This window comes from Aethalodelphis obliquidens, unplaced genomic scaffold (assembly GCF_003676395.1).
Source record: "Aethalodelphis obliquidens isolate GAN/ISIS:26980383/991018 unplaced genomic scaffold, ASM367639v1 scaffold43, whole genome shotgun sequence".
Classification (NCBI taxonomy): Eukaryota; Metazoa; Chordata; class Mammalia; order Artiodactyla; family Delphinidae; genus Aethalodelphis; species Aethalodelphis obliquidens.
Genome location: NW_020837987.1, coordinates 8,182,526 through 8,205,632, shown reverse-complemented (window position 1 = coordinate 8,205,632; position 23,107 = coordinate 8,182,526). Strand labels below are relative to the sequence as shown.

At 48.1% G+C, this 23,107-nt stretch overlaps 1 protein-coding gene and 1 long non-coding RNA gene across 2 annotated transcripts; one reads left to right on the top strand and one right to left on the bottom strand.

Moving 5' to 3' along the window:
• Window positions 1–158: 158 nt before the first annotated feature.
• On the bottom strand, window positions 159–4,164 carry LOC113605728 (uncharacterized). The gene is made up of 4 exons (XR_003427321.1): window positions 3,361–4,164; window positions 2,804–2,888; window positions 2,569–2,690; window positions 159–359 (listed from the first exon to the last, which is right to left on the bottom strand). It is a non-coding gene; the product is annotated as an uncharacterized LOC113605728 (long non-coding RNA).
• Window positions 4,165–17,247: 13,083 nt separating this feature from the next.
• LOC113606234 (F-box only protein 27-like) lies at window positions 17,248–22,527 on the top strand. The gene is made up of 5 exons (XM_027080364.1): window positions 17,248–17,599; window positions 17,805–17,919; window positions 17,996–18,091; window positions 21,574–21,709; window positions 22,384–22,527. The coding sequence occupies exons 1-5, from the start codon at window positions 17,248–17,250 to the stop codon at window positions 22,525–22,527; spliced, it is 843 nt and encodes a 280-aa protein (XP_026936165.1).
• Window positions 22,528–23,107: the final 580 nt, after the last annotated feature.

Sequence of the window (23,107 nt, the reverse complement as noted above, 5' to 3'; positions counted from 1 at the left end):
AAATGTAAGGGCATGCCTGCCACTCCTTGTGATGTCCACTTCCTACCTGCCTACTACCTACCTGGTTACAGGTAAACGTCCCTCCGCATTCCCCAAGGGCCAGGGCTGTGGGGGTGAGTACTTGGCCTGCTCTCTTGACCTTCCTCTTTCTTAGGTGGTTTCAAAAGAAGGAAGTGTTGGACCTGGAGGAGGAGGGTTTCTGGCCAGAACTCCTGGACAGTGGAAAGATTGAGATCTGTGTCTCTGCCTGGTGAGTGTGATGATCAAAACTGCCCTTCTGCTGAGCGCTGACTGACGGCAAGCACGAAGCCAGTGCTCTGAAGTTTGAGCTGTTTCAGCACCCTTCGTGATCCTTGATCCTGTGGGAAAGTGTATTTTAAGACCTCAAATTGAGAAGTTCAGAAAGGGAGGTGACTTCCCCTGGGGGCACAGCTAGGGCTTGGCAGGACCTGGCAGGAGGCTCGTACTTGTCTGACTCTTGTGCACTGTATGATGGTCTTGAAACTGAGGTCCATGAAGACTTTCCAAGGGATGCATGACCCAGATAATTTTAAGGGAGGCAAATTACAAATTCTCTACACTTTTATGTTCCCTGTTTTCAAATTCATCAGCTGCAGATCACATCTATGGTGGGAGCATCATTGGTTATGCCTTCCCAATTCCTACCTCTCATCCCTCCAGTTTTACAGAAAAAAAAGCCCCTCACTAAGATGTATGGTCCACAGATGTAAAGACCTCTGGGGAGACAGGCAAAGTGACCATTTTGAAATTTCAGCCTTACCACATTCAGTTTCAATCAAGACATTTTAAACTCCCCCCGCCCACCCCACCCCGAAACCCCACCTCATTAGGAGATATATTTACAGTAAACTTCTGTTTTTCACTTAATCATTTATAAGTTATTGAAGCACATTTGTGTTGCTTAGAGCAACGGTGTAGCTTTTCATTGTAATAATCCGTGATTCCCAATTTTGCCATACGTCACCCAGGAACACTGAAAACTCTTGATGCCTGGGTCACACATCATATTCATTAAATTGGAGTGTCTGGAGTGAGGGAGTCAGGCATCAATATCTTTGAGAAGTTTAGAGCCAACTGCAAGGTTAGAGGGCACAATTCCAAAACCACCCTCAGACTCAGTAACTGACTAGAAATAAATAGAACTGAATGAAAACTCTTATTACAGGGAAAAGATACAGACTAAAATTAGCCGTGGGAAGATCACAGGGCAGCATCCGGGGGAAGTATCCAACACCAGACTTCCATTGCCCTCTCTCTCCCTGTGGAGTCAGGACACCTGACTCTGCTGGCCTCCATGGGTGACTACGCATGGAATATTGCCAACCAGGGAAGCGCGCCTGAGTTTATAGGGGCTTTATCATGTGTATCATCTCGGCCTCCAGGTCAACCGGTACTGCGTGATTCATCCTAAGTCATATTGTTGGTTTTGCTGGAGTGGCTGGCCCCCATTAGAGACTATCTATATGGATGTGGCCAGCTCCCACCAAATCACATTGGCTGGCTGTCCACTATGACCCAAGTCTGTAGGCAAACAAGGTTATTCCTGTCAGACATAACATTCCAAGGGTCCAGAGATTACATCCCAGTAGCAGAGGGCAAAGACCACAGCTTTGGACAGGCCAAAAAATTTTTCTACACGATATCTTTTCAAGAATGAAGATGATTCCAATCTGTAGCTATAACTGGAACCACTAGTAGGTAATAATCTAAAAGAAAAGATGTTGACACCTAGAGCTTTATGGTCACAAGAAAATTTTAAATGTCTAATTATATTCTTTGTGTGTGTGTGGTTGGCACAGAACAGCATGAAAGATAAGTCCAAAGAACATAATATTATTATATAAGGACAAAATCTGGGAGAAGTAGAATGGACATCTAAGTCTAAGAAGTGGAGTGATGTGAAGTCTCTGTAAAGAAAGTTACTTCTCTGTGTATTTATATAACCAGTTACTCTTGTTTTTAAATTTTTAATTTCTAATATCAAAAATGCACATATCTTGGGTGTGAAATTCAAAGAATTATGACCAATTGAACACTTTCACTTACACCAAGAACAGGATGTTGCCAGCAATCCCCACGCTCAGCGTGCCTCATGCCCCATTCCCCATCACTTCCAACACAAGGGTACCACCATCCAGAATTCTGTTACCATAGATAGATTCCCCTGGATCCTTTTAAATGACTGATAAGAAAACTGTATCTTAAAACATCACCATTGTACACATTGGAAATGACATCTTTTGCTACCAGTGAAATATAGAATGAGAAATAATATGGGAGGAGGTACCTTGAAGAGCACAGCTCTAGGTCATTACTCCTGAATGTGCCTGCAGACCAGCTGGGGAGCACATTTAGGACAGATGGATTCATTGGGTATGCAGAGGGGCCAAACTCCCAAGTGACCTAATGGTGCTAGTTCTGGGGACTACAGCACCATTTTGGGTTTGTATACATGGGAAGGCCATTCAGGTGGGGGAGAATGGGAGGCAGGTCCAGCCTGTAAGGTTTCCCTTCTCCCACAGCTGGATGGAACAAAGAGGCACTAACCGTATACGTATATATCAGCTAATTGTGCAAATTCTAGACGTCAACCAGGCTGTCCTGCATCATTTCTCTTCGAATCCTTTTCCCATCCGGCGGTGGAGGAGAGTCCCCTTTGAGGTCAGTCTCTGTGGGGAAAGGGGTGTGGGGAAAGGATGGTAGGGCCTCCGCTGATCTACTGCTGCGTAACAAACTGCCCCTGAATTTAGTGGCTTAATATTGACAGCAGTCATTTTCTCACCTCTCGTGGGTTCTACGAGTAGGGCTCTGCTGGGAGTTTCTGGCTCTGGTCTCTCTTGTGACTGCATTACGGACACTGGCTGGAGCTGAAGGGCAGGGTGGGGTGTGAGTGTGTATACAGCAGCTGGTGGCTGGCCAAGCAGCTCTTGGTTTAATCTCAGAGCTTGGCCTTGGGATCTCTCTGCATGGTCTAGTTTGGGCTTCCTCACAGCGTGGCGGCTTCAGGGCAGTCAGACTGCTGCTTGGTGGCTCAGGGTTCCACCATGAGGCTTCAGGAGAAACCAGCAGAAGCTGCCTTGCCTTTCTGACCCAGCCTCGGAAATCACTTGGCAAAAGTCACTCAGTACCACTTCCACCACACTCTGGGTTACAAGGAAACCCACCCAGATAGATTCAAGGGGACGGAAATTAGACTCCACTTCTGGGTGAGGAGTGGCATTGATTCTAGAAGTACATGTGGAACTGGAGACATTGTTGCAGCCGTCTATGGAAAATACACCTGTCAGAAGGCCCCCAACTCAGCTTTTGAGGGGAAGGCTATGTCACAACGAGGCTTACCTTTTTCTGTCTGTAGGGCAGCCATGTGTTCTCCAACCTCAAGAAGGGCGTTCGCTTTGTGTCTTTTGAACAATGGGTGTCAAACCTGGAGTTCGGGAACGAGCAATATGGAGTCCTTTTTACCAACTCCAGTGTGATTGTGCGGGTCTGTCTGTCCTAGTCGTGGGCTGTCCTTGCAAAACTACCTGACCGTGCCTCCCGGGAGCTGGGCCCATTGGCTGGGCCGTCTCAGTAATCAAGGGCTTGTAGCTCCCTGGCATCCTGGGAGCTCCTGGGTCCATTCGAAGTTCCTGCTGGGCCCTGTCTTCAGGTTTTGGAAACTACTAGAAGAAAGTTTCTGCTGCTCTCTAAGGCAGACCTTGTTCTACTGAATGGAAACCCACAGTTGAGCACAGGGAAATGCTGGATCCTGAGAGCTCCACGATCCCCCAGAGGCCCTGTGGTTCAGCCCCAGTGCCCTCTGCCCTTGTCTCCTCCTGTTTCTGCTGCAGCAGCTATATTCGTTCCTTCCAGGAGGCCCTCTTTCACCTCTGAACTAGAAGCTCATCCTTATGGCTGGGAAAATTCCAGCCCCCCTTGGGTGGTGAACTTAACCTCACGGGGTTTCAAGCAAGACTGGGACCAGGACTCACAGCAGGAAGTCAAACTAGTGCAAAAAATGTTTGGAGACAGAGGGTTCTGCCCGCCCTGTGAACAATGAAGCGGTTCCCTGAGCCCAACCCTACCCTGAATTGTATGGGGTATATAATAATTTTGTTATTTTGAAATGCTTTTTAAACATGGAGAGAATAAATGAGCAATATATCTGCCGATCATAGGTAATAAATGTATCATTTTGTCAAAAGTGTCTCATGTCTTTTTAATAGAAATACAATGTTACAGCCTTGGTGAATACTTGGTTCAGAGTAAGGAGTTGTCCCAGGTGAGGAGGGAAAATTGTACAGAAGAAAACACCATAGAAGGTGTTCTCCATTTGAGAGCATGGAAGTGTTAGCACCCCATTTCCCAAGCCCTAAGAAAATCATGGAGTCAAAGATTATCAGTCAGGGTTAAAAGCATTAGGCAGGTGGTGGATGTGGGTACAGTGTCAGAGTGACACCACATTTGTGACATTCTAGTCATGATGAGGGTGAGAGAGGACCATGCAATGGCAGGATCCGGCTGTCCTCACCCCAGTCCAGGGGTCGTGGCTAGCCTCACTGCTGCAGGATCCCTAAGGAGTTCCAGTCTCCTGATGTAATGCAGATGAAGCCTGCTGCTGCCTTTGATGTAACTACCCTGAACTGCCCCACCCACCTGCAGTATCAGCATGGGACACACCCACTGAGGACAGTGTTTTGCCAGTATCATCAAAAGGGGAGTGTGGGGCTTCCCTGATGGCGCAGTGGTTAAGAATCCACCTGCCAATGCAGGGGACACGGGTTCGAGCCCTGGTCCAGGAAGATGCCACATGCTGTGGAACAACTAAGCCCGTGCACCACAACTACTGAGCCTGCGCTCTAGAGCCCGCGAGCCACAACTATTGAAGCCCGCGTGTCTAGAGCCTGTGCTCTGCAACAAGAGACGCCACCGCAATGGGAAGCCCGCGCACTGCTATGAAGAGGAATCCCCTCTCACCACAACTAGAGAAAGCCGGCGCGCAGCAGCGAGGATCCAGCGCAGCCAAATATAAATAAATAAAATAAAAATTTTTTAAAAAAGGCTTTCAAATTGAGTGGCCTGTCCTTCAAGAGAAATCGGAAGGAGGGTGGGGTGATCTGTCTGCCTCATCACCCACAGAGGAAGAGCCGGAGCAGGGAGAGGTCGGTGCCTGCAGTGAGGAAGGCACTGCCCAGGGAGGGAAGGCTGCCGCCACCCCTGAGAGCCAGGAGCCCCAGGCCAAAGGGGCCGAGGCTGGTGCTGCCTCCAAGGGAGGAGAAACAGAAGAGGCAGGGCCCCAGGCGCACAGCCATCCACTCCCTCTGGCCAGAGAGTGGCCCTACACCAGCGAGTGAGCAGAGTGAGTATCTGGGTGGGGGCAGATGCGTGATTCCTAAGCTGCAAAAACTGTGCTGTCCTTGTGGTCACTGCCTGGACCTGGTGCCCTGGCTGCCTTCCTGTGCCCAGAAAGGAAGGGTCTGTTGTCCACTAGCCACGTTCCCTCTCCTCCTCTCCCTCCTGTGGATTCTCCCATCATCCATCTGGTCTTCCTCTTAAGCCTCTTAAGTTGAAGATGGTCCCTTGCAGTTTCCCAAGTTAGGTTAGTGATGTGAAATGCTCCTGCCCCTGTCCCTACCTCCTTCCCTGTCCCCACCTGTGCAGAAGGCAGTTGCTGTTTTCTTCCCCAATTCTTTTCCAAGTAGGCTTTTTTTACTCCCCAAATCCCTGAGCCAGATGTGGTGTGCCTACTCCCACACCCTGAGTGTCCAGCCTTCCCCTGTTGAGTTTGTAGTCTCTTGTGCTGTGCCTAGTGGCCCCTGGGCTGGGGAGGACACTGCCCCTGTCTAGGTCTTTGTAAATGTCTTAACTCAAGTTCAAACCTCCAGCTTGTGAATCAGCTGTGTCTCTTTTTTGACTTGGTGAGCAAGTATTAAGCTCTGGGATTTTGGGGGGGAGGTATGTAATGTGAAACAACTTCTTGTCTTTTTTTCCCCCCTCCCATTGTTGTAGACAACTTTTAATGGCCAAACCCCAGATTTGTACATTTTTTTTTCTAACTGCTAAAACCATTCTTTTCCACCTGGTTTTACTGCAACATTTGGAAAAGGAATAAATGTCATCCCTTTAAAAAAAAAAAACAAACCAAAAAAACCCATGATGTTGGAGTGGGGTTGGGGAGGGAGTTGAAAGAACCCAGAAACCCATCTGAAGAAAATCAAAAGACCATATCAGGGACCATCTGAGTCACAAAATAAATAGTAACAGTATTGGATTTAACCTGGGGGACAAAATATATATCAGTAACTCCATACTGACATAAAGAAATAATTGAATAAATAAATAAATGGAGTGGGGAGGAACAGCCCTTCCTTACAGTAAAATTTCAATTAGACAAGAAAGAGAATTAGAAAATAACAAAATCACCATTAGGCAAACCCCATGCTCATAATTCTTGCAGACGAGATCCACCAATGAATGATAAAATTAGTGGGTGAAAATTTCAGAAGAAACCTAATTTGCATAGCCTTAAGGGATCCACACCCCCCCCCCCGAGATATTTATTAACTACAAAGGAAAGAATAAAAGCTTTACAGTGGAGAAACCCAGCAGACACCGCTTTAACCAAGCAACGAAGGTTAATGTCAGCAGTGAGAGCAATAAGCCGTGTCAGTGTCATAAACCCTCTGATACCATGCACTGAGAAGGACACTACATCCCACTAAGACAGTCGTGCCAGAAAAATCCAGAATCCAATTCACTTAATTCCAATCATGAGAAAACATCAGATAAACCTCAAAGGAGTGATATCCTACAAAAAAACAACGGCTCAGGACTCTAAAATGTCAAGATGTTAACATTAGGAGAAACAGGGTGAGGGGGACAGAGGAACTTTGTAATATATCTGCAAATTTTCTGCTAAGTCTAAAATTAGTACAAAATTTAAAGTTCTAAAAAAAAATATCAAGGGTTTTTCGGCCAGCCTGCCTGGTTTCAAATCCCAGACTGTGTGACCTGAAATTCATCTCTTTGAGCCTCCATTTACTCTTTTGTAAATGGAAGGAACAATAGTACCTACAGCTTAAGGTGCAGTAAGAAGTTAAATGAGTTTTCCACCTGATCACTTGTAAGAGTATATTTGTTATTATTACTATCGTGTAGACCAAACAAAGGACGACTGTGAGAACAACTTTAGGAGTGTTTCCTCCTCTTCAATCTTTTGGAAGAGTTTGAGAAGGATGGATATAAGTTCTTCTTTGTATGTTTGGTAGAATTCCCCGGTGAAGGCATCCTGTCCTGGACTTTTGTTTGTAGGGAGTTTTAAAATTACACAGCCTAGGGCTTCCCTGGTGGCACAGTGGTTGAGAGTCCGCCTGCCGATGCCCGGGACATGGATTTGTGCCCCGGTCCGGGAGGATCCCACGTGCCGCGGAGCGGCTGGGCCCGGGAGCCATGGCCGCTGAGCCTGCGCGTCCGGAGCCTGTGCTCCGCAACGGGAGAGGCCACAGCAGTGAGAGGCCCGCGTACCGCAAAAAAAAAAAATTACACAGTCTATTTCACTTCTAGAGTGATAGGTTTGTTCAAATTATCTATTTCATCCTGATTCAGTTTTGGTGGGCTGTATGTTTCTAGAAACTTATCCATTTCTTCTAGGTTGTCCAATTAAATTATGTGGTGTTTTTTTTTTTTTTTGAGCCAATGGTCTCCACCTTTCCCTTCCTGAACATGACTGTCTCATATTCCTCCTATCAAAATTCCTCCAGTTGACCCAAAATTATCCTCCAGAGTTGAATTGTTCAAACCAGTATCTGCTCCAGGACCACACACTACATGTGGTCATGACTCTTAGGGCTGTTTCAACCTGTCACACTTGCCTTTTGATGATACTGGAAAAACACTAACCCCTCTAGCTGTGTCTCGCTGCTAGGTGGGTGGGGCAGTTCAGGGTGGATACATCAAAGGCAGCAGCAGGCTTCATCTGCTTTACATCAGGAGACTGGAACTCCTTAGGGATCCTGCAGCAGTGAGTCTAGCCACAACCCCTGGACTGGGGTGAGGACAGCCGGATCCTGCCATTGCATGGTCCTCTCTCACCCTCATCATGACTAGAATGTCACAGTTGTGGTGTCACTGTGACACTGTACCGACATCCACCACCTAACGCTTTTAACCCTAATTGATAATCTTTGACCCATGATTTCCTTAGGGCTTGGGAAATAGGGTGCTAACACTTCCATTCTCTCGACCGGAGAACACCTTCTATTGGTGTTTTCTTCTGTACAGTTTTCCCTCCTCAACCGGGACAACTCCTTACTCTGAACCAAGTACTCACCAAGGCTGTAACATTGTATTTCCATTAAAAAGAGCGGAGCCACTTTTGGCAAAATAGTACGTTTATTACCTATGATCGGCAGACGTATTGCTCAACATTCTCTCCGTGTTTGAAAAGAATTTAACAATAACAAAATAATTTTATACGCCATACAATTCAAAGCAGCGTTGGGCTCAGGGGACCACTTCATCGTTCACAGGGTGGGCAGAACCTTCTGTCTCCAAACATTTTTTTGAGCTAGTTGACTTTCTGCTATGAGTCTTGGTCCCAATCTTAAAACCCCAAGAGGGCTGGAATTCTCTCAGCCATAGGGATAAGGTTCTAGTTCATAGGTGAAGAGAGGGCTTCCTGGAAGGGACCAATAAAGCCTCTGCAGCCGATCCAGGAGGAGACAAGGGCAGAGGGCACTGGGGCTGAACAAGACGGGCCTGACATCGGGGAAGGGTGAGGAGCCCTCTCCCCATCCAGGATTTCCCTGTGTTCACCCCTACGTCTCCACTCAGTAGAACAGGGGCTGCCTTGGAGAAGCAGAAGCTGATAAATCTGATGCAGGAACTTTCTTGTAGTAGCTTCCAGAACCTAAAGACAGGGCCCAGTAGGACTTCGACTGGACCCGGGAGATCCCAGGGTGCCAGGGAGCTACAAGCCCTTGATTACTGACATGGTCCTGCCAATGGTCCCAGCTCCTGGAAGGCACTGTCAGGTTGTTTGCAAGGACAGTCCTTGACTAGGACAGACAAACCCGAACAATTACACTGGAGTGGGACAGAGAGAATCCGTATTGCTCATTCCTGAACTCCAGGTCCCAGATGTACTGTTCAAAAGACACAAAGCGGGGCTTCCCTGGTGGCGCAGTGGTTGAGAGTCCACCTGCCGATGCAGGGGACGCGGGTTCGTGCCCCAGTCCGGGAAGATCCCACAGGCCGCGGAGCGGCTGGGCGTGTGAGCCATGGCCACTGAGCCTGCGCTCTACAGCCCACAAGCCACAACTACTGAAGGCCGCGTGCCACAAATACTGAAGCCTGCGCGCCTATAGCCCATGCTCCACAACAAGAGAAGCCACTGCAATGAGAAGCCCACGCACTGCAACGAAGGGTAGCCCCCGCTCACCGCAACTAGAGAAAGCCCGCGTGCAGCAACGAAGACCCAACGCAGCCAAAAATAAAATAAATTAAAATAAATAAATTTATAACTCTATACCAACTCTATCCAAGAAAAATAAAAGGGAAGCTACACATATAATTTTCAGTATCAGCAAATAAAACCAGAAATGGATTCTTGCCCACGTGGGACTTAACCTTCTAAGGGAGAGAGACACGGTGAACAGGAGGCATAGTAAGCAAATTAGATACTGTTGGGGAAATCATTAAAAATAAAGTCTCCTGCCACCCCCCCAAAATTCTCTTCACAAATGTAGAAAAGATGCAGTTTTATTTTTTAATTTAATTTTTATTTTATTTTAGAGTACAGTTGATTTACAATGTTGTGTTAGTTTCAGGTGTACAGCAAAGTGATTCGGTTGTACATATACATATATCCATTCTTTTTTAAAATAAATTTATTTATTTTTATTTATTTATTTTTGGCTGCATTGGGTCTTCGTTGCTGTGCTCAGGCTTTCTCTAGTTGCGGTGAGCGGAGGTTACTCTTTGTTGTGGTGCGCGGGCTCAGTAGTTGTGGCTCACAGGCTCCAGAGCACAGGCTCAGTAGTTGCGGCTCACAGGCTTAGTTGCTCCGTGACATGTGGGATCTTCCCAGACCAGGGCTCGAACCTGTGTCCTCTGCATTGGCAGGCAGATTCTTAACTACTATGCCACCAGGGAAGTCCCTTCATTCTTTTTCAGATTCTTTTCCCACATAGGTTATTACAGATTATTGATAGAGTTCCCTGTATTATACAGTAGGTCCCTGTTGATTATTTTATATATAGTAGAGTGTATATGTTAATCCCAAACTCCTAATTTATCCTTCCCCCCACCTTTCCCCCTTGGTAGCCATAAGTTTGTTTCCAAAGTCTGTGAGTCTGTTTCTATTTTGTAAATAAGTTCAGTTGTATCATTTTCTTAGATTCCATATATAAGTGATATCATATGATGTTTGTCTTTCTCTGTCTGACTTACTTCACTTAGGATGATGATCTCTAGGTCCATCCATGTTGTTGCAAATGGCATTAGTTCATTCTTTTTTATGGCTGAGTAGTATTCCATTGTATATATGTACCACAACTTCTGTATCCATTCATCTGCCAATGGACATTTGGTTGCTTCCATATCTTGGCTGTTGTAAATAGTGCTGCAATGAACATTGGGGTGCATGTATCTTTTTGAATTGTGGTTTTCTCTGGATATATGCCCAGGAGTGCTTTTTTAAGGAACCTCCATACTGTTTTCCATAATGATTGTACCAATTTACCTTCCTACCAACAGTGTAAGAGGGTTCCCTTTTCTCCACGTGCTCTCCAGCGTTTATTGTTTGCAGACTTTTTGATGCTGGCCATTCTGACTGGTGTGAGGTGATACCTCATTGTAGTTTTGATTTGCATTTCTCTAGTAATTTGTGATGTTGAGTATCTTTTCCTGTGCTTTTTGGTCATCTGTATGTTTTCTTAGGAGAAATGTCTATTTAGATCTTCTGCCTATTTTTTTTTTAAATTACTTTATTTATTTATTTATTTATTTTTGGCTACGTTGGGTCTTCGTTGCTGTGCACGGGCTTTCTCTATTTGCGGCGAGCGGGGGCTCCTCTTTGTTGTGGTGCGCGTACTCCCATTGCGGTGGCTTCTCTTATTGTGGAGCATGGGCTCTAGGGGCATGAGCTTCAGTAGTTGCAACATGCAGGCTCAGTAGCTGTGGCACACGGGCTCAGTAGTTGTGGCTTGCGGCTCTAGAGCGCAGCCTCGGTAGTTGTGGTACACGGGCTTAGTTGCTCCGCGGCATGTGGGATCTTCCCAGACCAGGGCTCGAACCCATGTCCCCTGCATTGACAGGGGGATTCTTAACAACTGCACCACCAAGGAAGTAACAATATGGACTAATCCAAAAGCACATCCTCAGGGCAAACATGAAGCTGTGGGTTGGCGACTGCAATATATGATTTCCATAAAACTTAAGAACACATAAAAAAATGCTATATAATAATTGTGGGCCAAACACATGTAGAAAAAGGAGAATGTAACCCAAAGCGTGTGCCTTCCCAGGATGGTGGCTGGGGGTGGGGAGTGGCATTGGAGGGAGGGGGCAGGTATGGAGTGTTTGGTTTGTCCCAGCTAAGGTTTGAGACCTGGCAGTCTCGGCTTCAGAACTGATGCCAACGGTTCCCCTAGGCTCCATGCCAAGTTCAGGGACTGCTGGTGGAGAAGGACCTGGGGCTCAGGGCACCTGCCTCCACCTGCCCCCCTGAGAGCCAGCTCCTGGCTGAGACTGGTTCCCTCCCGTCACTGCCCTGCTCAGATGCCCCGCACAGCAGGTTAGAGGCGGGCTCAGGAGCCTCCTCCCTGTGGACCGGGGTTCAGCTGTGTGACTTCGGGCAGGCTGCTGCCCTCCCCAAGCTTTTTTTCTCATTTTGTAGCAAGGCCTAAATCAAGGGGGAGTTGAGAGGAGTTGACGAAATAGTGCTCCTAAGACGTGCAGCTAATTGCCTGGGACGGGGAGAGGGCACAGTTATTACTGAGGTTATTGTTATCATTATGCTTCCTGGGTGAAAGGGTCAAGAAAGGTTGACCGTCATCCAAGGGGAATCCCCATAGCCCTTGACCTCCCCATCCCATGCAGAGACAACTTCTGCAGGGCCATGGCAACCACCGCATCCCTGCTAACACCATCCCCTCCACAAGGTGGCCAGTACCACCCCTCCTGAGCTGGGCAAGTCACTTGTCTTCTGTCAGAAGCTCAGTTTCTTCCTGAATTAAATGTGGGCCATCACCTTTGTTCCTGGAGGTGGACAACGGTTTCCTGACATGGCCCATGCCTGTCCTCAGTCAGGAGCCCCATGCAGAAGAATCTAGTTAAAGTGGAACTGTAACCCTGTGAGGAACTGCCGCAATTCACTCATAAATTCCACAAGCATTTACTGAGCTCCTACTGTTTGCCAGGCCCCGGGCCAGGCATGGAGACACAGCAGTAAATACAACAGGTAAATGGAACCGCAATACCAGTGTCATACATAAGGAATTATTAATGTCTTTTTAAATATATGGGATCACCTATGAATTACATTTTCTAAATGGACAGTTGCCAGCATGCAGTAATGCTACCGGCTGTGGTACACCAGAGGTGCAGGCAGCTCTGGCTGAAACCTTACTAGGAATGTTCACATGGTCTGCGATTTTGGACATTCTGGCTAGACAGTCCCCTGAGAGGCGGGTAGGGTAGATTGCTCTGGAAGGAGGCCGGCGCCTCCACACCCTCCAGGCCCATCTCCCCTCAGGCTGGAGCCGTCCTCCTCACCCCCTGCCTTCTACAGACCTTCCACACCAGGGCTCTCCCTTCCCGCCCTCCCTGGCCTGTCCCACTCCTTGCCCTGCCCAGGACTTTCCTTTCACAACTCCCTAGGTGTGTGTCCTCTCTAGATAGGTTGGTGCTTTGATATTTAAAGACTCTTAGTTTGTTGTAGAGCCTAGAAAACTGGCCCTAGGCAGAACTTTTTTTTTAAATTATTATTATTTTTTTGGCTGCATTAGGTCTTTGTTGCTGTGCGTGGGCTTCCTCCACTTGTGGTGAGGGGGGGCTACTCTTTGTTGCAGTGCACAGGCTTCTCATTGCAGTGGCTTCTCTTGTTGCGGAGCACGGGCTCTAGGTGCACGGGCTTCAGTAGTTGTGGCGCGTGGGTTTAGTTGCTCCGAGGCATGTGGGATCTTCCAGGACCAGGGCTCGAAGCCGTGTCCCCTGCATTGGCAGGCGGATTCTTAACCACTGTGCCACCAGGGAAGCCCCGGATTTTCTTCTTTAGAGCAAAGAAATTTTGTGGGTTTTGTGGCTCTTTTCTGCTCTTGACCCCCTAGAGGCTGGGTTGGGTGGGGAGCTGAGAAGGTTTTACCTGAAATCCCATCTCCCCACCCACATCCTCCCTAATCCAGGAGAGAAGAGCCTTCAGGGGCTGAATCACCTTGAGGAGGGAACTTGAACCCGACACCCAGGGCTGGATGCACTCAACCCTAAGCTAGGGAGCTGGGCTCTCTTCAAATCCCTCCCACCCTTCTGAGAGAGATTTTGTTAACTACTTACCTCCTTCCTCCTAAGATCCCTCAGACCCTCCATCCACACAAAAGGCCCATCCCCAGTCCAGTTCTTTTCCTGGAATCAAAATACCCCTAGGCTTGCTACTCCACTCCTGTTAACAGGATAGAAGAACCAGGGGCAGGGAAGCAAAGTTGATGGAACTTCTGATATCCTTGGGATATTCGTGCAACCTGCCTCCAGTGCTCTGAGGTTCAGGAATTTTCTACTTCTGCAAACCAGGCCCGCAGGTTTCCCCCCAACTTCCCAACCACTCCTCCTCCAGCAGAGAGAGGCACCTGCATCCCCACTCAGCACTTCCCTGCCCATCCTTGTTGCTTCACTCGGTCAGAGCCAACCACAACCTTCCTCCATTTATGGCGAAGAACTTCTCATTCAGCTTTTACCACCTTGAAATGAAATACTTGATGAAACCTATCTCCACAGAGAAATCTTTAAATGTTAATAAAAGGTCCCAAATATATATGTATAGTGTAAAGGTGAAATAAAAGGAGAGAAATTTATAAGTAAAAGAATACATATTTCGGGCTTCCCTGGTGGTGCAGTGGTTGAGAGTCCGCCTGCCGATGCAGGGGACACGGGTTCGTGCCCCGGTCCGGGAAGATCCCACGTGCCGCGGAGCGGCTGGGCCCGGGAGCCATGGCCGCTGAGCCTGCGCGTCCGGAGCCTGTGCTCCGCAACGGCAGAGGCCACAACAGTGAGAGGCCCGCGTACCGCAAAAAAAAACCCAAAAAAAACCATATTTCAATATGCAAGTGATACTCGGGCTTGCTCCCAATAAGATCCAGCTAGTGTGTGGTCCATGGAGGGTAGCCATCAACATCCCTTGGGAATTTGTTACAAATGCAGACCTGATTCAGAGTTGGATTTTAAAACTTCCCCAGTGTATCTGAAAAATCCCCAGCACTCTCTGTGGATCCCTAAAGCTCCACAAAACCACAGCTGGCCCTGCCTAGATGAAGAGATTTTGCAGTTTCCTGAACTGGATCGTAACAACTAGTAAAGTGCCAAGAAAGCCGAGGAAACTCTTCCAATTGACTCAGAAGTTGCGTTCTTGGACCATTCAGTGTCTATTAACACTCTTGACGTTTACAGGCCAACTAATTTGGCTTCTAGGCTCAGATTAACAGGATTTCCTCCTACATAAAACAAACAGGACATTGGCTAGGAGGAGGAATCCACGATAGTTCTCCCCTGGGTGGCACTGTCCTGTGCACGGCTTCCCAATAACACTCTCATTACTGTGACACCAAAATGCACCCACAACTTCCCCAAAAGGCCCCTGGGGTGCCTGTACACCCTCGTCTCCTGGGAGCCATTATTCTCTAATCCTTTTCTTCTAGGCAGTAAGCCCTTGGAACAGAATTATATTTTTCTTTTATTTTTTAAAATTTTATTTATTTAATTTTTTTTGGCTGTGTTGGGTCTTCGTTGCTGTGTGTGGGCTTTCTCTAGTTCCGGCGAGCAGGCGCTACTCTTCGTTGTGGTGTGAGGGCTTCTCATTGCAGTGGCTTCTCTTGTTGCGGAGCATGGGCTCTAGGAGCGCGGGCTTCAGTAGTTGTGGCACGCGGGCTCAGTAGTTATGGCTTGGGGGCTCTAGAGCGCAGGGTCAGTAGTTGTGGCACATGGACTTAGTTGCTCTGCGGCTTGTGAGATCTTCCTGGATCAGGGCTCGAACCCATGTCCCATGCACTGGCAGGCGGATTCTTAATCATTGCGCCACCCTGGAAGTCCCTATTTTTCTTTTTAACTGGAGTACACCATGGGGTGTAATTCTAGGAATTAACGGAAATTGTGTCTGAGGAGGAAATTGAAGAATGGAAACTGACTTATCAGTCTCTGCTCTTTTATCTTACTTGAAGTTTTCAAACTTTTTTATTTTAACCACTTTTTGAAATCCTGATTGGGTCATAATCAATTTTCATAATCTCATTATCAAACTGATTCCCCCAGTTGACAAATTACATTAAAATAATGTATTGCTATGGGCAGAAGGGTGTGGTTTCTAAGATTTGCTTTGAATTGCCTGGGGGAGCAAGTGGGTGGGAGTAGAGGTGAAACCAGATTGGTCAGCAGTTAACTGCTGGAGCTCCTTACACTATTCCACTTTGGGATATGTTGGAAAACCTCAACGGTAAAAATTGTACTGACAGTGTATGTATCGAAAAGAAATTTGGCTCATGTAATAGTCAATCCATCTCTCAGAATTCAGGATCTCCCCACCCAGACTACTTATGGCCCTTTACCCCTTGCCTGCTCTGTTTCCCAGAACACTGATCACCTTCTAACACACTACACAATTTCCATGTCACGTCTACTGCTCACCATGGCCCATGTGAATTACAGTCTGATTTGATGCTTACTCCATAGAAAAACTGTTTGCATCTTTTCTGCATTTTTGAAGAGGATGTTGGGGGTTGGCAGGAGATTTTATTTTTAATGATTTCCTAACAGTATCTAATTTGCTTAATCTGTCTCCTGTTCACCATGTCTCTCTCCCTTAGAAAGTAAGTTCCACGTGGGCAAAAATCAATGATGGTTTTACTTGCTGATATTGGAAATTGTATGTGTAACTCCCCTTTTATTTTTCTTGGACAGAGTTGGTATAGAGGTTAAAAGCAAGAATTCTAGAGCTACCCAGGCTAGGCTCAAATCCCAGCTCTGTCACCTACTAGCTGTTTGATTTGGGCAGGTCACTTGGCCTCAGTTTTCTCACCTGGGAAGCGGGGACATAGCCATACCTATCTCAGGGGGTTGCTACCCTGACTGGTAGTAAGAGGCTCCATGAAGTTTGGCTGGGGTTATTACTGGTTACAGCACTCTTTTAGGGAGTCAGATAGAAATGCATTTGGCTCCTGCTGGAGCCTGTTTTCTCCTGTGCAATGATCTCCAAGCTAGCGATGCTGGATCCTCAAAGGTGATGAGAATTTTATACGACCTAATGAATACAAAGCCTCCTGCCCAGGTGTCTGACCCAAATAGCAGCAGTTGTTCAGCACCAAGGGCCTTACAGCCTGGTTAGGGACACTCCAAGGGGCCACTGGTCCGGACGAAGAGTGACAGACTCTGGATCCTGGCGGCCCCTACTCTGGGAGATTTTGTTCGGCAGTTCCACCTCAGTCCAAATACGGCCTGAGGGAGGCGGGTGTCTGGAGAATACAGGAGGTGGGGACAGGAAGGGCTGGCTAGTAAGTCGGGGCAAGGCAGAGGGAGGAGGGGGCATGGCAGACAGTAAGAAAGGAGGGGCGGGCAGAGACTGTGGAGTCAGAAAGAGCATGGGGCAGGGGAGGTGGCTGGCAGTGGTGTTGGGTATTAAGAAGGGAGGGGCGGGCAAATAAAAAGGGCAGAGGTAGAGATGGGGGCCCATCCTGCGAGGAGCTCTGGCTGAGATGCAGGGTAGGACTCGGGCGTCTGCAAGGTCGCAGAGGAGGTTGGCTGCCGGGGGCTGTGATGCAAATGGTAGAGAGGGGCTTAAATCGCCTGCTGGCAAGGACAGTTGGGAGTCTGGGGCCTTGAGGATGGGGCTGGGGGTGGTGAGGTTGGGGAGGAAGCTGAAGGGGCTTAGGGGGTGACAGTCTTGGGGTGTGGCTGGCAGGGGCGGGGCTGGTAGAGGCTGCAAGTCCCTGACACCCTGAAGTATGACACTGGCTCTCCCGCGTTGCAGCCGGGCCTGGTGAGGAGACCATGGGTGCCTCGGCTTCCGGGAACTGGCTAGTCGGTGTTTCCGTGCTGGAGCCTGAAGCCGAGGAGCCGCTGGGTCTGGGCCAGCTGCCCACGGAGCTGCTCGAGATGGTGCTGAGCCACGTGCCCCCTCACGTGCTGCTCGGGCGCTGCCGCCGGGTGTGCCGGCGCTGGCGCGACCTGGTCGACTGCCAGGCCCTGTGGCTGAGCATCCTGGCCCGGAAACACGCCGCCCTGTGGCCCATCGTCAGCACCTGCCTGCCGGCCGCCGACGACCCCAGGCCCTGCGTCCTGGGCCGCTTCTGCGAGCGCCGACCCATAGGACGCAACCTCCTCCAGAACCCCAGGGGCGAAGGTGGGGAGCCCAGGAAAGGGGTCCTCCTCAAGGGAGCCGGTGGGAGGGGCCGGATGCGGGGGGCGCTTGGACTCCGTGGGTGGGGTGGAACTGGATCCCAAGGGAGGAGCGGGACGTGCAGGTCCCCACGGGAAACCCCAGGGGACTTATCCCTGGGCGGGTGGGATGGCAAAGAACTTGGGGAAAACCCGTTTTCATTTAACAGAAGGTTTCCTGAAATGGACGGTGCTGAGCAGTGAAGACGGCTGGGCGGAGGAGGAGGAAAACTTGGAGGTCACACCTAGTGCCTATATGCTGACCAGCTTCCTGTCTGCCTACAGGTGAATGTCCCTCTTCCCCAAGCGCAGTTGTTGAGGACTTGCCTGGTCCTCATTGACCTTTCTCCCTCTTTCCTAGGGGTTATCACAAGAAGCAAGTGTTGGACCTGGAGGAGGAGGGTTTCTGGCCGGAACTCCTGGACAGTGGAAAGATTGAGATTTGTGTCTCTGACTGGTGAGTGTGATGATAAAAACAGCCCTTTATTTATTTAGTTAGTTAGTTATTTATGGCTGCTTTAGGTCTTCGTTGCTGTGCATGGGTATTTCTCTAGTTGTGGAGAGCAGGGGTTACTCTTCGGTGTGGTTCGCTGGCTTCTCATTGCTGTGGCTTCTCTTGTTGCGGAGCATGGGGTCTAGGCGCACTGGCTTCAGTAGTTGTGGCGCACGGGCTTAGTTGCTCCGTGGCATGTGGGATCTTCCCCGACCAGGAATTGAACCCATGTCCCCTATATTGGCAGGTGGATTCTTAACCACTGCGCCACCAGGGAAGTCCCTGGGTGACTTTATTTAGGCCTCCTAACAGACCCTTAGGATAAAGCAGGTAGGGAAATGAGACTTAACCACCATGATAGCTTTAGTACTTAGCAGAGTACATTCCCTGAACCCATCCCCTAACCCCCAAAAGGACCCGGATGGGATGATGCCAGTTTGGATCCTATACAGAGGACTTGGGCCCAATTCGCTCTTGTCTGTGAATGAGATGCTCCCTGGTTTAGGAGGGGACAAGGTAGGAGACTTGGCTAAAGGTCAGATTCTGGAGCCAGAACCTCTCAGGTTCAAACCCTGGCTTCCCAGCTTTGTGGCCTTGGGCAAGTCACAGTGTGCCTCAGTTTCCCTATCTTTATAAGATAGGGTTGTATGTCAAACACAAAGCCAGTGCTTTGAAGTTGGAGCTGTTTTAGTACCCTTCATGATCCTTGATCCTGTGTGAAAATTATTTTTGAAACGTCAAACTGAGAAGTTCGGAATGGGGAGGTGACTTCCCCTGGTGGCACAGCTAAGACTTGGCAGGGCCTGGCATTAGACTCATACTTGTCTGACTCTTGTGCTCTGTAGTGATGGTCTTGAAACTGTGGTCCATGAGCACCTTCCAGGGGATACAGGACCCAGATGATTTTAAGCAAGGCAAAATCCAAGTCCTCTACAGTTTTATGTTCCTTGTTCTAAAACAACTCACTACAGTTCACATCGATAGTGGGAGCATCATATAGTTATCCTTTCCCAATTCCTATCTCACGGTCCTCCAGTTTTACAGAAAATGAAAGCCCCTCACTGAACTGCGTGGTCCTCAGATGTAAAGACTACTTGAGACAGGAAAAGTGACCATTTAAAATGTTGGCCTTACCACATTCACTTTCAATCAAGGCACCGTAAAATTCCTCCCTCTGCAAATCCATATCTTTAGGAGGCGTACTTCCAATCAACTTTTGTTTTTAATTTAATCCTCTATCAAACTATTGTAGCATGGTTGTGTGGCTTTGAGCAGTGGTGTACCAGTTGATTGTAATAATCAGTGACTCCCCAGTTTTGTTGTACATCACCCAAAATATCTATAACTCCCAATGTCTGGGTCACACTCTATACCAATTAAATAGAGTGTCTAGGCTGAGAGAGCCAGGCATCAACCTCTATGAGAAGTTTAGAGCCAACTACGAAGTTAAAGGGCACAACGTCAAGACCACCTGCCAACTGCCAGTTTGGGGGATTCCCAAAATCACCCTCAGGCTCAGTAATTGACTAGAAAGACAGAACTGAATGGAAACTATTATACAATTAGTTTATTACATGGAAAATATACAGATTAAAATTAGCCAAGGGTAAGATCACAGGCAGCATCCAGGGGGTACCAGATTTCCATTGCCCTCTCCCCAGGGGGTCAGGACACATGACTGTCCTGGCCTCCATGGGTGACAGTACCCATGGAATATTGCCAACCACGGAAGCTCACCTGAGTTTATAGGGGTTTTATCCTGTGTTTCATCTCAGCCTCCAGGTCAACTGATATTGCGTGAGGCACCCTAAGTCACATTGTTGGTCTTCCTGCGGTGGTTTGCTCCCATTATAGACTATGTGGATGTGGCCAGCCCCCGCCAAATCATATTGGCAGGCTATTCAATGTGACTCAAGGTCCCCAGGTGAACTAAGATACTCCTGTCAGACATAACAGTCCAAGGGTCCAGAGATTACCTCCCAGTAGTGGACAGCAAAGACCTTACCTTTGGACAGGGCTAAATGCTTTTCTATAAGGTATCATTTCAAGATTCCAGATGATTCCAATCTGCAGCAATGTCTGGGAATCACTAGTAGGAAATAATTTAATCCAAAAGAAAAAATGTTAATGCTTAGAGTTTTATGGTCACAGGAAAAATTTTAAATTTCTAATTATATTCTTTGTGTGTGTGTGTATGTGTGTGTGTGTGTGTGTGTGTGTGTGGCTGGCACAAACAGTATGAAAGGTAAGTCAGAAGAATTTTAAAATATATTAGTACTACATTAGGACAAAATTCTGTGGGAGAAGTTGAACGGACATCTAAGTCCAAGTAGTGGAGTGATGTGAAATTTCTGTAAAAGGAGGTACTTACTTGTTTGTGTGTTTATACCACCTATTACTCTTGTTTTTAAATTTTTAATTTCTAACATCAAAAATGGGGCTTCCCTGGTGGCGCAGTGGTTGAAAGTCCGCCTGCCGATGCAGGGGACGCGGGTTCGTGCCCCGGTCCGGGAAGATCCCACGTGCTGCGGAGCGGCTGGGCCCGTGAGCCATGGCCGCTGAGCCTGCGCGTCCGGAGCCTGTGCTCCACAGTGGGAGAGGCCACAACAGGGAGAGGCCCGCGTACCGCAAAAAAAAAAAAAAAAAATGCACGTCTTGGTTGTGCAACTCAGTGAATTATTACGAAGTGAATACATTCACTATTTCAAGAACAGAATGTTGCCAGCAAACCCCGCCCTCAGCATCCCTCATGCACCATTCCCCATCACTTTCAACCCAAGGGTAGCACCGTCCTGAATTCTGTTACCATAGATAAGTCTTGTCCATTTTGGTACTTAATACATATTGAGTCATACAGTATATAGTTTGTATCTGGCTTCTTTCAATCAATAACACATTTGTAAATTCATCCATAGTTGTATGTAGCTGCAGTTAGTTTACTTTCATGGCTTTATAATATTCCATTACATGAATGTACCATAATCTATCCATTTACCATCAAAGGACATTGCATGTTGTGTCTTTGAATATTGCTGGATATCCCATCACCAATTTATCTAGATTCCTCTGAATCCCTGTAAATGGCTGATAAGAAAATTGTATCTTAAAACATCACCGTTGTACACATCGGAAATGACATCTTTTGCCACCAGTGAAATATAGAATGAGAAATAATAGGGGAGGAGGTACCCTGAAGGGCACGGCTTTAGGTCATTACTTCTGAAATGAATGTGCATGTGGACCAGCTGGGGAGAGAGTTTAGTGCAGATGAATTCACTGGGTAGGCAGAGGGGCCAAACTCCTAAGTGACATTAATGGTGCCAGTCCCGGGGATCACAAAACTCTTTTGTACTTGCGTACATGGGAAGGCCATTCAGGTGAAGCAGGCAGACCCGCAAAGAGATAGGACGGCAAGTCCAGCCTTCAAGGTCTCCCTTCTCCCACAGGCGGAATGACCAACAAGGAACTGACTGTATATATCAGCTAACTGTCCAACTTCTAGATGCCAACCAGGCCATCCTGGATCACTTCTCTCCTTTGCCTGTTCCCATCTGGAAGTGGAGAAACAGCGTCTCTCCTCGGGTGAGTCTCTGGGGTGTGGGAAAGGACAGTGGGGCTTATGAGAATCTATGGCTGCATAAAAAGTTGCCCTCAAGTATAGTGGCTTAATAGCATCAGCAGTCATTTTCTCACCTCTCGTGGTTTCTGTGAGTAGAGCTCTGCTGGTTGCTTCTGGCTCCATTCTCTAGTGTAGTAGCCTTCAGGCGCTGGCTGGGGCCGAAGGGCAGGGCAGGATGTGAGTGTGTATACAGCAGCTGGTGGCTGGCCAAGCAGCTCTTGTTTAGTCTCAGAGCTTGGCCATGGGATCTCTCTGCTTGGTCTAGTTTGGGCTTCCTCACAGCATGGCGGCTTCAGGGCAGTCAGACTGCTTCCTGGTGGCTCAGGGTTCCACCATGAGGCTTCTGGAGAAACCAGCAGAAGCTGCCTTGCCTTTCTGACCCAGCCTTGGAAGTCACTTAGCAAAAGTCACTCAGCGTCATTTCCACCACACTCTTGGTTACAAGGGAACCTGCCCAGATTCAAGGGAACAGGAATTAGACTCTATCCTTGGATAAGGAGTGGCATGATTCTAGAAGTACCTGTGGAGACATTGTTACAGCCATCTATGGAAAAATACCACCTGCCTGAGGACCCCAACTCAGCTTCTGAGAGGAAACCTATGTCACAATGAGGCTTACCTCTTTTCCTTCCTACAGGTCAGCCACGTGTTCTCCAACCTCAAGAAGGGCGTTCGCTTTGTGTCTTTTGAATGCTGCATCTGGGACTTGGAGTTCAGAAATGAGCAGTATGGAATCTCTGTGACGAATTCCAGTGTCATCGTGCAGGTCTGTCTGTCCTAGTCGAGGGCTGTCCTTGAAAACTACCTGACCGTGCCTCCCGGGAGCTGGGCCCATTGGCTGGGCCGTCTCAGTAATCAAGGGCTTGTAGCTCCCTGGAATCCTGGAATCTCCTGGATCCAGTCAAAGTTCCTACTGGGCCCTGTCTTCAGATTCTGGAAACTACTATAAGAAGGTTCCTCTATCAAATTTACTGGCTGCTCCTGCTCTAAGGCAGCCCCTGTTTTACTGAGTGGATACGCAGTGATCAGCACAGGGAAACACTGGATCATGAGAAGGCTTCTCACCCTCCACCCACACCAGGCCCTCTGTTTCCGCTCCAGAGCCCTCTACCCTTGCCTCCTAGAAGTTCATCCCCATGGCGGAGAAAATTCCAGCCCCCACGGGTGGTGAACTTAACCCCATGGCGTTTCAAGACTGGGATCAGGACTCAGAGCTGAAAGTCAAACTACCTCAAAAAAATGGATGGAGACAGAGGGTTCTTCCCACCCTAGGAACAATCAAGTGGTCCCCTGAGTCCAGCCTTACCCTGAATTGTATGGTGTATAAAATTATTTTGTTATTTTGAAATTCTTTTCAAACA